The 14,824-nt window shown below is 44.7% G+C and overlaps 1 protein-coding gene across 2 annotated transcripts in view; it reads left to right on the top strand.

The window, feature by feature from the left end:
* Positions 1-11,425, top strand: part of LOC135914799 (uncharacterized) — a 200,479-nt gene extending 189,054 nt beyond the window's left edge. For both annotated transcript variants that reach the window (XM_065447727.2, XM_065447728.2), the window contains exon 8: positions 8,464-11,425. In XM_065447727.2, coding sequence (XP_065303799.1) covers positions 8,464-8,518 — 55 coding nt within the window. In that variant the 3' untranslated portion in view covers positions 8,519-11,425. The remainder of the gene's footprint in view (positions 1-8,463) is intronic.
* Positions 11,426-14,824: the final 3,399 nt, after the last annotated feature.

Below are 14,824 nucleotides of genomic sequence, written 5' to 3'. Positions count from 1 at the left end.
CAGCGGATTCCAACTAGCACCCGGAAATATCCTAATTTCGTCGCACCACCTAGTCTTCTGTCATCCTCTACTGCGCTTACGTTCTCTTGGTACCCATTCTGTCACCCTAATGGTGCAACAGTTTTCTACTCTACGCGTTACATGACCTTCCCAGAACCATTTCTTTCTCTTCATGTCAATTAGATTGTCGTCTATACCTATTTGCCCTCTGATCAAACCGCTCTCTTTCTGTATCTTAAAGTTATGCCTAGCATTCTTCGTTCCATCGCTCTTTGCGCAGTCCTTAATTTGTTCTCAAGTTTTTTTCTATCTGGCCCCTATGTCAGCACCGGTAAAATGCACTGATGGTATTCCTTCCTTTTCAATGATAACGGTAATCTTCCAGTCAGGAGCTCACGATGTCTGCCGTATGCGATCCAACTCATTTTTATTCTTCTGTGAATTTCCTTCTCATAGTCAAGGTTAGGAATGGTCAGGGATTACGAGAAAGCGTTTGATTCTGTCGAAACCTCAGCAGTAATGGAGGCATTACGGAATCAGGGCCGTATGTAAAAATACTGAGAGATATCTATAGCGGCTCCACAGCCACCGTAGTCCTCTATAAAGAAAGCAACAAAATCCCAATAAAGAAAGGCGTCAAGCAGGGAGATACGATCTCTCCAGAGCTATTCACAGCGTGTTCACAGGAGGCATTTGGAGACCTGGATTGGGAAGAATTGGGGATCAGAGTTAATGGAGAATACCTTAGTAACTTGCGATTCGCTGGTGATATTGCCTTGCTTAGTAACTCAGGGGACCAATTGCAATGCATACTCACTGACCTGGAGAGGCAAAGCAGAAGAGTGGGTCTAAAAATTAATCTGCAGAAAACTAAAGTAGTGTTTAACAGTCTCGGAAGAGAACAGCAATTTACAATAGGCAGCGAGGCGCTGGAAGTCGTAAGGCAATACATCTACTTAGGGCAGGTAGTGACTGCGGATCCGGATCATGAGACGGAAATAATCAGAAGAATATGAATGGGCTGGGGTGCGTTTGGCAGGCATTCTCAGATCATGAACAGCAGGTTGCCATTATCCCTCAAGAGAAAAGTGTATAATAGCTGTGTCTTACCAGTACTCACCTACGGGGCAGAAACCTGGAGGCTTACGAAAAGGGTTCTACTCAAATTGAGGACGACGCAACGAGCTATGGAAAGCAGAATGATAGGTGTAACGTTAAGGGATAAGAAAAGAGCAGATTGGGTGAGCGAACAAACTCGAGTTAATGACATCTTAGTTCAAATAAAGAAAAATAAATGGGCATTGGCAGGACATGTAATGAGGAGAAAAAAATTATGGGGTTTTACGTGCCAAAACCACTTTCTCATTATGAGGCACGCCGTAGTGGAGGACTCTGGAAATTTCGACTACCTGGGGTTCTTTAACGTGCACCTAAATCTAAGTACACGGGTGTTTTCGCGTTTCGCCCCCATTGAAATGCGGCCGCCGTGGCCGGGATTCGATCCCGCGACCTCGTGCTCAGCAGCCCAACACCATAGCCACTGAGCAACCACGGCGGGTCTGTAATCAGGAGAGAAGAAAACTGATAATCATTAAGGGTTACAGACTGGATTCCAAGGGACGGTAAACGTAGCAGGGGGTGGCAGAAGTTTAGGTGGGCGGATGAGATTAAGAAGTTTGCAGGGACGACATGGCCACAATTAGTACATGACCGGGGTTGTTGGAGAAGTATGGAAGAGGCCTTTTCCCTGCAGTGCGCGCAACCTGGCTGATGATGATAATGAGTCAGGGTTCCCTGTCTTTAATTCACCTAGGTAAACGTACTCCTTCACAGACTCTAGAGGCTGACTGGCGATCCTGAATTCTTTTTCCCCTGCCCGGTTATTCATCATTATCTTTGTTTTCTGCCTATTAATCTTCAGCCCCACTCTTAGACTCCCTCAGGTACGGTCCTCAATCATTTGTTGTAACTTGTCTGCGGTGTTGCTGAATAGAACAATGTCATCGGAAAACCGACAGTTCCTGAGGTATTTGCCGCTGATCCTTACTCCCAAAGCTTCCCAGTTTAATAGCTTGAATATTTCTTCAAAGTACGAAGTGAATACCATTGGAGATATTGTATCGCCTTGTCTAACTCCTTTCTTTAGGAGTATCTTCCTACTTTTCGTGTGTTGAATTAAGGTGACTGTGGAATCTCTGTAGATATTTTCCAATGTATTTACGTAAGCTGTCTGTACTCCTTGATTACGCAATGCCTCCTAGCAACCTAGTAATCTCCACCGAATATGTAAAGTGGTTTAACAAGCCAGCACTTTTCACGATATACAGGCAGGTCTGTGGATGAAGCGTCGGGCACCGAGCGCGCGTGCTCTGTTTTCGAGCGAGGCGTTGGCGATGCACCTGACGCGCACGCCGGTCTTCTTGGCTACAATATCTATAACTTGGCATAGGACAATCCGATATGTATGCACTGAAACGTAAGCAAAGTATTCTCGTCAGGAATCTCTAAGATATAGTAAAAGCAACGGAATAATTCTTTAGTGACCTGCATAGTACCCAGAGCAGCGCGATACCTCCATGCGAAGAAATGATGAACTTCTTATGTGCGCGTCCTTTGTGTTTCGCTGGTACCCCTTCTTTTTCAAGTTCATCATGCACCAACTGCCCCAAGCGCTTGCACTAATGCAGTGAACAGGTTGCTGAGGCTCCTTCTATAACTAGCGATGAAGTTAGAATGCCTTGCAAGATATCAAACGAGGAAAATCGGTAGGAGTTGATGAAGCAACAGTTGATTTATTCAAAGATGGAGCAGACATGCTTGCAAATGTGACGGTCGTTTATACGAAATGTCTATGTCTGTTCCAAAAGGGCCAGAGAACTAAGAATCCCATTATTACACTAAGCCACAAGAAGGGACACGTTAAAGAATAGAAAAATTACAGTCCCATTAGCTGACTTCCAGTATTATATAAAATATCCACCAATATAATTTCCTATAAAGCAAGCGCTACACTGGACTTGATTCAATCAAGTGCACAGGCTGACTTCAGGAAGGAATACTCTACAATCGGTCACATCCATGTCATCAATCAGGTAATCGAGAAATTTAGAGTGTCCATATTGTCAGGTGGTAGTGATGGTGAAGACGGGAGCACAACTGTGAATCACGAAAGCAAGCGCGTGCTGCGCTGAGCGATAACATTTGCTAGAGGGTGAAATAAGGCCACCCGATAAAGACAAACAAGAACACGGGTCCATATGGCTTTCTTAGACTACGAAAAGGCATTTGATTCAGCAGAGATACCATCAGTTATAGAGACATTACGTAATCAGGGATTACAAGTCACTTGCGTAAATATATCGCTAAATATTTACAGATTCCACAGCTACCCTAATTCTCCAGAAGAAAAGTAGGAAGATACCTATGAAGAAACGGGTTAGACAGGGAGACACAATCTCTTCAATGCCATTAACTGCGCGCTTGGAAGAACTGTTGAAGCTACTAGATTGGGAAGGCTAGGGAGTGCGGATCAACGACAAAAATGTCAGCGACCTTCGGTTTGCAGATGACATTCTCCTGTTGAGCAATACTGGGGCCAAGAGTGTAAGAGTGGCGTTGAAGAGTAATATGCTGAAGCAAAGATAATGAACAATTGCCGAGCAAGGGAACAACAGTTCAGGGTTTCCAGTCAGCCTCTAGAGTCTGTGAATGAGTACGTTTACTTATGTAAATTACCCGCAGGGGACATTGATCATGAGAAGGAAACTTAAAGAAGAATAAAAATGGGTTGGAGTGCATGCGGCAGACATTTTTAATTCCTGACTGGAAGCTTACCATTATCGTTCAAACGGAAGGTGTACAATCAGTGCATTTTATTGGTGCTGATATATGGGGCAGAAACTTGGATACTGACAAAGAAGCTCGAAAAGAAGTTACGGACCGTGCAAAGCGCGACGGAAGGAAGAATGTTAGAGAGAGAGAGAGAGAGAGAGAAAGGCAAGAGAAAGACAGGGAGGTTAACCAGAGATTATCTCCGGTTGGGTACTCTGTACTGGGGGAGGGGCAAGGGAATTCGATAGGTGAGAGAGAGAAGGATTAAAAAAAAGAAAAAAAACTACACACAGACGCACGTATGCATAAACTGTTTCGGTGGGCACTGTCACGCAGCCGGGAAAGGTGTTCCTGGTGTTATGCAGTGTGACCGTACAATCCTGCGTCATACAGTGAAATCACAATCTGCCAGAAAGTCCAGTGTTATTTCAATACCGCAGCAGCGCCTTCATAGCCGATCGCGCTGATGTTCGCGTAGGCCAGTTTCCAAGGATCTTGTTTTTTGTCATTGAGCGCTTGTCCAGTTTGTCTAGGGTGGCCGAGAGGACTGTTCTTTGCGGGTTGAAACGAGAGCACTGACAAAGAAGGTGCGCGATTGTTTTATTGTACCCGCAGAAGTCACAAAGCGGGCTCTTGGACATTCCGGTAAGAAAGGAGTACGCATTTGAAAAATGCTGCTCCAAACCATGGACGAACTAGAAGGGTGCAATCGCGTCGTGAAGCTCGAGCGGAATACGGAGTTGTAAATTATGGTCCATGGTATGAAGGTGTGCACTTGTGAAATCGGATGAATTCCACTGAGCTAATGTCAGGTCGTGTGCAAGTACGGCAAGTTTTTTCGCTGCGTCGGCTCTCGAAAGAGGAATGGCAATGCAGTTGACGCCGTCATGGACAGATCGGGCAGCTGCGTGTGCTCGATCATTGCCATGTATGTCACAGTGACTAGAAAATCGCTGATGTATTATATCGTGTCCTTCATCAACTATGCGATGGTGTACTTCTCTGATCTCTCCGACGAGCTGTTCATGTGATCCATGGCGAAATGCTGAGAGTACACTCTGTAGGGCTGCCTTGGAATCACAGAAGACTCACCATGCATGGGGTGGTTCCTCCTGAATGAAATGAAGAGCCGCACGCAAGGCTACCAGTTCAGCAGCTGTCTTTGATGATACATGTGACATTTTTAGCTGTATTTTGATGGATCTTGTTGGTATCATTACAGCAGCAGCTGAACTTGCAGATGTGACTGAGCCATCGATGTAAACGTTTACGCGGCCACTGTCCACCATGTAAAAGTTCTAATGTGGCCTGCTTCTGGGCAAACGACGGCATGTTTGCCTTCTTCGTGATTCCTTGGCTGGTCAGGCGTATTTGAGGTCTGTTAGGCGTAACGAAGAATGTTAGACGTAACGTTAAGACACAGGAAGAGAGCGGTGTGAATCAGAGAGGAAACGGGAATGGCCGATATTTTAATTGATATTAAGACAAAAAAATGGAACTGGGCCGGTCATGTAACGCGTAGGTTAGATAACCGGTGGACCATTAGGGTTACAGCAGGGATGCGACGAGAAGCGAATCGCTTTCGTGGACGGCAAGAGAAGGTGGCGCAACGAAATTATGAAATTCGCAAGCGCTAGTTGGAATCGGTTGGCGCTAGGCAGGGCTGATTGGAGATTGCAGGCCGATGCCTTCATCCTGCAATGGACATAAAACGCTGGTGATGGTGGTGATGTTATTACTATGAGGGTATCGTTGCCGTAGAGCCACACTGTTAATTCGCCCTAGAAGCTGCGGCATGTGAAATACAGGTCGTCGAGATAGTGCTCTCTATTTAGTTAAAAACTTCGGTGCAAACATAGCGTTAGTACACAATGTACTATGTCATCACTGCTCACGCTCAATAATCTCGTCGGACAAAAAAATACACATGCGCCCTTTGGCTGTGCTGCGGTGTTTTCTACTGCGCTCCGCTGACGTTACGTGTCACTGAGGTCCGTTGACTTGCCCTTAAAATCAGTGGCGGACCTTGGCAAGGACTTGCTTCAGCGTGTAAGGAAAAACCTGGCACAGTATTGAGGAACGCAGACTGGAAAACAAAAACAAAAATGGAGGAAGAAAAGTAGCAGTTTAACCTGAAAGGGGAAGCATTGGTAGCGATAGCAAATTATTAGAGAACTACAGGAAGCAAGGTTCGATGATACATCGTGCTAATAAATTGTAGTAAGTGTTCCCATCCTTATTAGGTTCAGAAGCACGGTGTCGCTTTAGCAGCCACAGACCAATTAGTAATGACACCTTGCTACTGCGACATAGTCTAGTGTTAAATTATCAATTGCAGCTTCTATGGAAACTCTTGTTCATGACTAGGCGGCGCATAAGCAGAGCATCCCCATGTGGCACGTACTTCTCTAGTCGCTGCCAGCCGTCAAGGACGCGCTGCGAAGCGCCAAACTTTATGTTACTCAAGCTACAAGGAAAATGAACAACCACTGACGACAAAAAAATAATAAAAAAATGCCAGTGAAGTTTCACTTTCTGAACGCGGGTGACACGCAAGAGTATGAGCGCCATATCGCACACGACGCTATCGTCCCTCGGTGCGCCTACGCGCTTACACTGACCGCATTGCAGATTGTATTTAAGACAGGGCTTGCGCAGCCGCGTCATACGCAGCAGCCGCCGGAGATAACACCCCCAGGTAAACATTCCCTTGCTAACTAAATAAACTAGCATGGTGTTAGCGCGCACAGGCAAACATAGATACTTCACGCTCGACCACCGAATAAACCCGGGGGAGGGGGGAGGGTCAGAAGACCTATGGGCCCCGGGTGCCAGGCGACCTAGCTACGCCACTGACTGCAGGTGTGCCATGGCTGCCATCATTGCTGTACAAGCAAAGAATTCAGCGTTATAACGCACTTGGCATAACGCCGGAACATCAAACAGCTTATGCCGTCGGACGAGCGCGATCCAGTGTGGACGCCGTTCTGCTTCATACGGTCGGCTTAGAAACCTGTAAAACTTTGTTCCTCGTGAGTTGGTGTACGTGCTGTTGCAGCCCACTACTCAACAGCTCGGGTTGCACTTCGGCATTGCTCAGAAAAGGCAACAGCTACGCGTGAAACAGTGCGCATACAGGCTTTCCGAACGCAAGCGGGCCGGTCGTATCCTGCCGGTGCCGCGCTCGCCGCCGCGAGGGGCGCCGTAGTAGGCGTGGGAACTACGTTCGCAACCTGCCTATGCCAGTACGTCTGTACCGCAAACAATACCGGTAGCCAGAAGAGGCCAACCCGTCGCGCCTACCTTCGTCTTCCGCGAAGCTTCGGCCCGTTTGTCCTTGCTGTTTTTGGTCAACATCGCCGCACTTTCTTCCAGGTGGCGCTACTTTGCCGCGCGCTCACGCCTTTTGGTACGTTCCTCTGCGCGCGATTTTCTTCCACTACAGGCGCCTTCTTCGTGCGCTTGCTTTGCGGCTTCAGGCAGGCACCACCGATTTTAAGAGCTGGACAGTTACGCTTGCGTGTACAACTGACGCTCCGCAATTGCAGACTCCTTACCAGCCGCTGCGATTCCGTTTAGCTGTCCGATTAAACAGAACGTGTTGCCCTCAAGGCAATATGTCTCACGATGAGGTAGGACGGTCGGGCCCACCCATCGGCCGACTTGAGGAGAGGATCCACTAACGTGCTCTTCTCATCCTTGCTCTTCCTCCTCCCTGCTTTCGAGCCGATCTCCCCACTTCCCCTTTTGCGCGCATGATTAGACTTCTTACATCCACCCCCACCCCCTTCCCTGGGCACGTCCGAGAAGACGCAGCCGCATCAAGCTGCAATCCTTTTCACCCTGGCACGATTTCTCTCGCACCTGCAGCTATACGATGCGCGACCATGACCGTACATGCCCTTTATACAGCAAATCACAGAAACGCCAATGCTGGCGTCCATCTGGAGTGTCCATATAGTTGAATAAAACAAAAACACAAGCACAAAAGATCCACAGGACTGTGGTCCTCAAGGCTTTTAAAACTTTCGTTTTGCCTTCCTAGTCGCAATTTTTGTCGCTGCGATGTTTTTTTTCTTTCTCACGCAATGAAGGATAGCAGTGCCTAAATTTCATCAAGCTCAAATGTTTGCCTTGAAGGCCGGTCTTGCATTCATTATTCAGATAATTTTCATATATTTAGCAAAATAACGCTAATACACATCAGGACTAAGTGGACAGGTGATACAGAACAGGTGATACGCACACGAGAGCCAATTCAAAGCTACTTCTCCATTCGGAAACAATAAATATTGGCCCTTTTAGGGCTGTGATGAGCATGAATGCTCGCCAATTACCCAAATTATTTTTTTTCTGACTTCCGTACTTTAGCCTTGAGATACGCTCTAACCACGTATCATCTATAGGAATAGAGAGGCTTACATTTTACGAGATCGTATCTCACCCTAATATATAATTATCAAATCTTACACATTCTTTGAGCATTTTTTGTTCTTTCCACTCTCCTGTGAAACATGTCAGTAGAATTCTCTCTCCCATTGCCGGGTAGCATGTCAATAATCCTATGAACTCCGGCAAGGGAAAAAAAAGCAGAAAACTCTTCCTCAAGTTCTCTTTCTCTCTCCTCTACAGAAACAAGAAAAAGATGCAGGAAGAACCCATCTACATGATACCAATCGGGAGGTGACCTTCAGTACTGCCTGCAATCAAGAGTGTCACGAAGTGCCACAACACTGCGGGGCAAATGATCACCCAGAGACTGTGCACCAGAGCACGCGGCATAAAGAACTGTGGTACAGTCAGTGCAAGTTTTACATGCCATACAGGGCAACCACGGACACTCGCTTGAGGTGTATTGGTGGCGTCCAGGAACGTGACGAAGAGCTCTCTGAGCTGTGATTGTGGTTCTTCAGGAAATTCTCCTAGAAATGCCTCTGAAAGTTTTCTTTGAGGCTGAAGCACACTTAGGACACTTGTTCATTTCTGAGGATGAAGAAAATAAGAGGCATTTTCCATCTTTTAGCTTATCCAAGTAATTAGGCTTATTAGCTCTCTCGTCGACGAATAATGTTCATGGAAGCTAACACACAGCGCCAGAATAATTGCATAAAAAATTTCGTAGCACTTCCTGACAGACGTGCGCCACTGAGATCGGCAACATATCGAAGACTTCTGGCCAGCCATTTGACAACGCTTTCACGTGGCATGTTGCATGGCGCGTTATACCAGTGCGCGCACATATAGCTGTGATCAAAAGCAGTGGACGAGTGCTTGGCTGAGAGCCAGCCGCAGTAGCGTGGCTCATAGCGCAGAAATTAGGACACCTTTGATGTATACGAAAATCTGTATCCGTTCACGTGAATAAGCTCTTCTCATTCAGTTCATGAAGTCCACATTGCCGTTGAAACATGTGAAATTTACGCAGCTTTCGTGCGTCGTCCCGCGAACCAGACAATATTGCGAGTACACGCATGGCGCCTGACGCTTCTCCCCGTCCATCGGAGGTCCTCTTCGCGTTGGCTGAAGTATTAGCAGCATAAACATGGAGAACGAGCAGAATGAAACAATGCTACCTTTAAGTCCACAAATTTATTTTGGATTAGACCATTTGCCTAGGCGACTCTGGAATTTCTAAAGGTAATTGTAAACCGAGAAGAGAGGTATAAATAACGAGCTTGGTGGCACAAGCCACTCCGTCCTCTCAGAGAGCACACTGGTAAATTCCATCCACTCATTTTGATGCATGGGTAAAGTACAAGCCTATAATCGGAAAAAGATTTCAGCTTTTATTGCACGCGTGCCTGTAGTTCTGATATTTGGTGGGCACGGGTGACTGCCCTAAGGATCCATTCATCGCAAATAGGCTTAGTCTACGGCAGGCATAGCGGTGGTGATGCCATCGACCTGGTGCGCACATATTTGAGTTCCGCTTTACAACCAAGTAACATGGCATCGGGTAGACAATATGCCAGCCTAATTTTACTTCCGTTCAGTGCAATGTCCTGCAGATCAATACCTTTTTTTTTTGCTGAGTTTTGATGATCGTCATGCCTTAGACAGATTGCGCTACGGAATTGTGTGTGACGATGGATGCTGCATTACGGTAGGCCTGTTTATTAGTTTCCCGTAAAATATGCGCGTTGCTTAGAATAAGATGGTATGGTCCACCTATGTCACAAAATAATTTTGTTGAACTTGGTGACGTTGTATGCGCTGTCTCCCAGAAGCAGAAATGCTCCAATTGAGTAACAGTCGATTGCGCAGTTTATAACACCCGTGAAATTCGTCTACTGCTTAGCCGTGTCGGCGTGCATGACTTAAAATACTGCAACCGGCTGCAAACACTGCAAAGGCTGCAACACAAAAACGTTCCTAACGTACTACATAGCGAGCTTGTTGAGCTAGTTTTGCTAACTTTTCAGGGATCATTCTCGTGGTCATGGCAGGGTACAGTTGTAACAATAAGTACAGTGTCCTGGACGCAGATATCGTGCTTGATTAGGACGATGTGTGAAGCCGAAAAACAGTGCTTGACAAATTTAGGACAAGTATTCTAGAAATAAAGACCTGGACTTCGGCATTTCTAATATATATATTTTGAACTCAGTTACATAGAAATAAATGAACGCAAATACATGTTTATTTATTTATTATTAACATTTGAAAAATACCGTCAGCCTTTTTCAGGCCATTACAAGGAGTGGACGTGTCGGTACACGTAGGAGTACAATGTATCAACTATACATCAGTAATCATAACCGATACAACAGCAATCGATACAACATCCTATGCAACGTATAACAAACCAATCGTAAGCCTCCTAAGTAAGCATAAAACATAAGTAGACATAATGTAACCAAGTATAATACATCAATATGTTACAGCCCAAGGTATTTTTCTACCCTCTCCAAAATTTAACTCCGCTATCCATGCCAATAATTTCCCGGGTCAAACCGTTCCATATTTCAATGGTAGCAGGAAAAAATGAAAATTTCAACGTGTTGCTGCGTGTGACGTATTGCCTGATACGTTTATTATTACACTTCGTACAGGAATGACGATGTGGTAGTTTCAAGTGGATGTGTTTATCAACTTTTATGCGATCATGATAAAGCAAAGAAAGGAACTTCATTGCTGCCACACGCCACCGACAAGGTAGTGTAGGAATGCGTGCGGCATTTCGAAGAGCAGAGGCGCTGTCATGACGCGAATATTTTGAATACCCGTATGAGAATTATGAGTCATTATGAAAATGACTGCTCAAATTTTGTTGGCATATTGTTGACGAATTCTTGACTCAACAGCCTTTCAACAATCCATCAATAAATATTGAAACCACAGAGCAAACATAAAGTTGTTGGGTAGTTCAAAACAAAAAAATCGTTGACTAAATTCTGTTGATATATCGTTGAATAATATTGAGCGTTATTTCGAAATTGTTCAGCAGTTTCCAACAATAATGTCGTTGACTAAGTTTTGTTGATATATTGTTGAAATATATTGAGTATTATTGAGCTATTATTAAGTGTTCACAACAATGAAGTTGATAAAATGCTCTTATTGTTGAATAATATAGAGTCTTCTTGAGCAGTATTGAGTTTCGAAGTATATGTGAAAAACAGACGCACATATGTATGTGGGTGTCTTTCGCACATATATGTTGTTTTACTGATCACTTTATCACCATTGCACATATACAGGGTGTTGTTTCATGTTCCTTGAGCCATAGACGTTTGTAACGAGCGGACTGGGGTACAGTGACCCCGACCTGCCATGTAGATATGCCTATACTTGAAATTACGTGACTTGGCCCCCCTCCCCCACTTCAGAGAGCGGGGGAGGGGATGTGCCCCACTCACGTTATTGGTTGATCGCCCCCTGTCCATGCACCCACTAGATATGTCTGTGGTTTAAGTTTTTACGTGAAACGCCTTGAACACACACACACACACACACACACACACACACACACACACACACACACACACACACACACACACACACACACACACACACACACATATATATATATATATATATATATATGACTTCATGATAGAGGCATCTATGGCTGCCGCACGGTGTTGTTCGAAAAGTATGCACTTCTTGAAAAACTCTCATTCACGCATGTTTAATTTGAAGGGTGTCCCAGCTAACTTCAGCCAGAGTTTAAAAATGTGGGAATGCAATGTAGCTGGATAGAACCAAGGCAATCTTGTTTGCCGTCGCTTGGTGATAGTGAAATTATTTATTTTCATTCATTATATTTAGATAATTATTATTAATTGATTGTCCGACGTTTCAAATATTATAAGTAGGTTACAAGTACCAATGAGAAAATTGTTGAGCAACCTGAAAAACTTCCGATACAGATTTCTGTTGCTCAACACGAGCTAAATAAATATGTTTTTCCGAGCGTGAAAGTAGCCCGCAAATGCACGCTCTATTGCCGCGCGACGGGCCGCTCAAGGCACTCTGCGTGTATTCGCGGGCTTCTTTCACGCTCGGAAACAAACTTTTATGTGTCACTTATTGAGCAACAGAAAGCTGTATCGGAAATTTTTCTTGTCACTGTACAATTTTCTCATTGACATGTTAAGTTACGTAAAATACCGTGCGCGCGCACACACACACACAAACACACACACACACACATGTATGTATATGATTTCAAGATAGAGGCATGTATGGTTTCGCAAGGTTCGATGTGAAAATTTGATGCACGTCTCAAAAAACAACTACCTCTCTTTCACGGGCATTCTTTTTATACCGGGTGTTTCATCTAACCTTAATCAGAGTTTACCAATATATGTCGATGCACTCTAAGACGACGTGACCAAATGCATGCTGCTCACTTTTGTATGTGTCACGCTATCCTTGTATTTTTCTTAATTGATTAATTAGACACGAAAATTAGCCATCTGAAGCAACAAAGCTAGGCAAAAAATTCAGATTAAAAAGTTTTAGAGCACTTCGTAAAACGTCCGATTAGGCAATTTCTAACTTTCTATCTAGTAAGTGTTAGTGTTTTTCAGCTTACTGCGGATGCCCGCGAAATTAAAGAAAATATCATGTGACTTACCTGCTTGCGCGCCGTCCTTGCAGCGCTCCCAAACAAACATAGCATCTAGCAGTGTGTGCTGCCGCTTAAAAGGCGACAGGCCAGTGACGAAAGCGTTGGCTGTGGTATTGACGCCAGCGATGTGCTTCCATGCTTCCATCGCGGCGGTTCGTGATGGCGGTAAGCAGACGGGTGTTCACACCGGTTAAATGCTATGTTCGTTTGTGTGCGGAAGGCTTAAGAGCAGTGCAATGACGACCCGCTGGCGGGCATGTCACGTGGTGTTTTTTGTATTTCGCGGGCATCCGCAGTAAGGTGAAAAACACTAATACGTTAGAAAGACAGAAACTATTTATTCGGAAGTCTTGCCAACTGCTGTGCCACTTTCTGATTAGAATATTTTTCCTAGCGTCCTTGCTTCAGAAGTTCATTAATTATCATTGACTAATGAGCTAATTAAGCAAACTACAAAATTAACGCGACACGCTGCAAACAAAAGTGAGCAACATGTATTTGTTCGCGCCGTCATAGAGTGCAAATAGTTTAATCTTGGCCGAAAGGTAGCTGAAACACCATATATATATATATATATATATATATATATATATATATATATATATATATATATATATATATATATATATATATATATATATAATTCAATGAGAAGTTCTGTAGGTCCGGTGCATAAGTAGATTTAGAAACGAAGGTGCACACTTACGAAAATTGCATCTTTAATGTTTGTAACGTTTCGGCCGTGGCACGGCCGAAACGTTACAAACATTAAAGATGCAATTTTCGTAAGTGTGCACCTTCGTTTCTAAATCTATATATATATATATATATATATATATATATATATACGCAGTTTGAGAATAAGACAAACATCCATACTAGCAGTGACCAACAACCGCTGATTGGATGCATCCTGCATTTCTAGCGGCGTCCATTGTCAGCGACCAGTGCCCGCTTTGTGTTAGGAAACGGCATTGCATGCCTTCATGTTAAATATGGTCAAGATGGTGTAGAAAGTTAACAAAATGCAAGTCTGGGGTACCAAAACCACGCTTTGATTATGAGCCGCACCGTAGCAAGAAACCTCCATATTTATTTCGACCATCTGGGGTCCTTTAACCTGCACCGAACGCACAGTACACGGGCGTTTTTGCATTTCACCCCCATCGAAATGTGGCCGCCGCGGCCGGCATTAGATCCCAGGCACTCGCGTTAGTAGCGCAACACCTCAGCCACTACGCCACTACGGCAGGGGCAGCGAAGAAAGTAGGGAAAATCGTTTTTACAGAGCACGTTTCGCTTAGATGCTACCCTTTAGCGCGCAATAAAACGAAACGAGAATCTTGGCCGACATGTACGACATGGTGCTCATATTTCACATGGATGCCAAAGTTTTTTCTGTGACACAGACGGGGTGCTGGCCAATGTGCTGGGAATCTGCTTGGCGACCAAGCACAATCTGCACTGCTATACTTTTCCGGTGACAAATCGCACAGCGCAGAAGCACACGCACAAATGTTTAAAGAATGGTACGACAGGCCGTCTGCAGTTTGCCATGACGTCGAAGTAAGAAGCATAAACAGCGACATTTCCGTACTTTTCTGGTCAATGGTTTGGTTCGCATGGTTGCGGCATGCATTACTTTTTTTGTTGTTTTTTATCCAAACGACGAAAACTGTGCGCCCACACATGGCGTGGCGTTTGCGACGTTTGAATTTTGCGCCATTTTCCGCGCACTCCATTAGCTCCGGCCGGTGCACTGCGTTACTGCGATAAAGAAAGTAGGTCATCAAAGAAGCGCAGCAGAAAACTTTCATACACTTGAAAATTGCAGCAATTGTTCAGAAATAAGATTCTATTACAGAATTTGTTACCAAATATTACAATTTATGATAATATAAGCGTGTATTTGTGTGC

This window comes from Dermacentor albipictus, chromosome 5, assembly GCF_038994185.2.
Source record: "Dermacentor albipictus isolate Rhodes 1998 colony chromosome 5, USDA_Dalb.pri_finalv2, whole genome shotgun sequence".
Lineage (NCBI taxonomy): Eukaryota > Metazoa > Arthropoda > Arachnida > Ixodida > Ixodidae > Dermacentor > Dermacentor albipictus.
The sequence above is the reverse complement of the archived record's forward strand: the minus strand, read 5'-3'. Positions and strand labels throughout refer to the sequence as shown.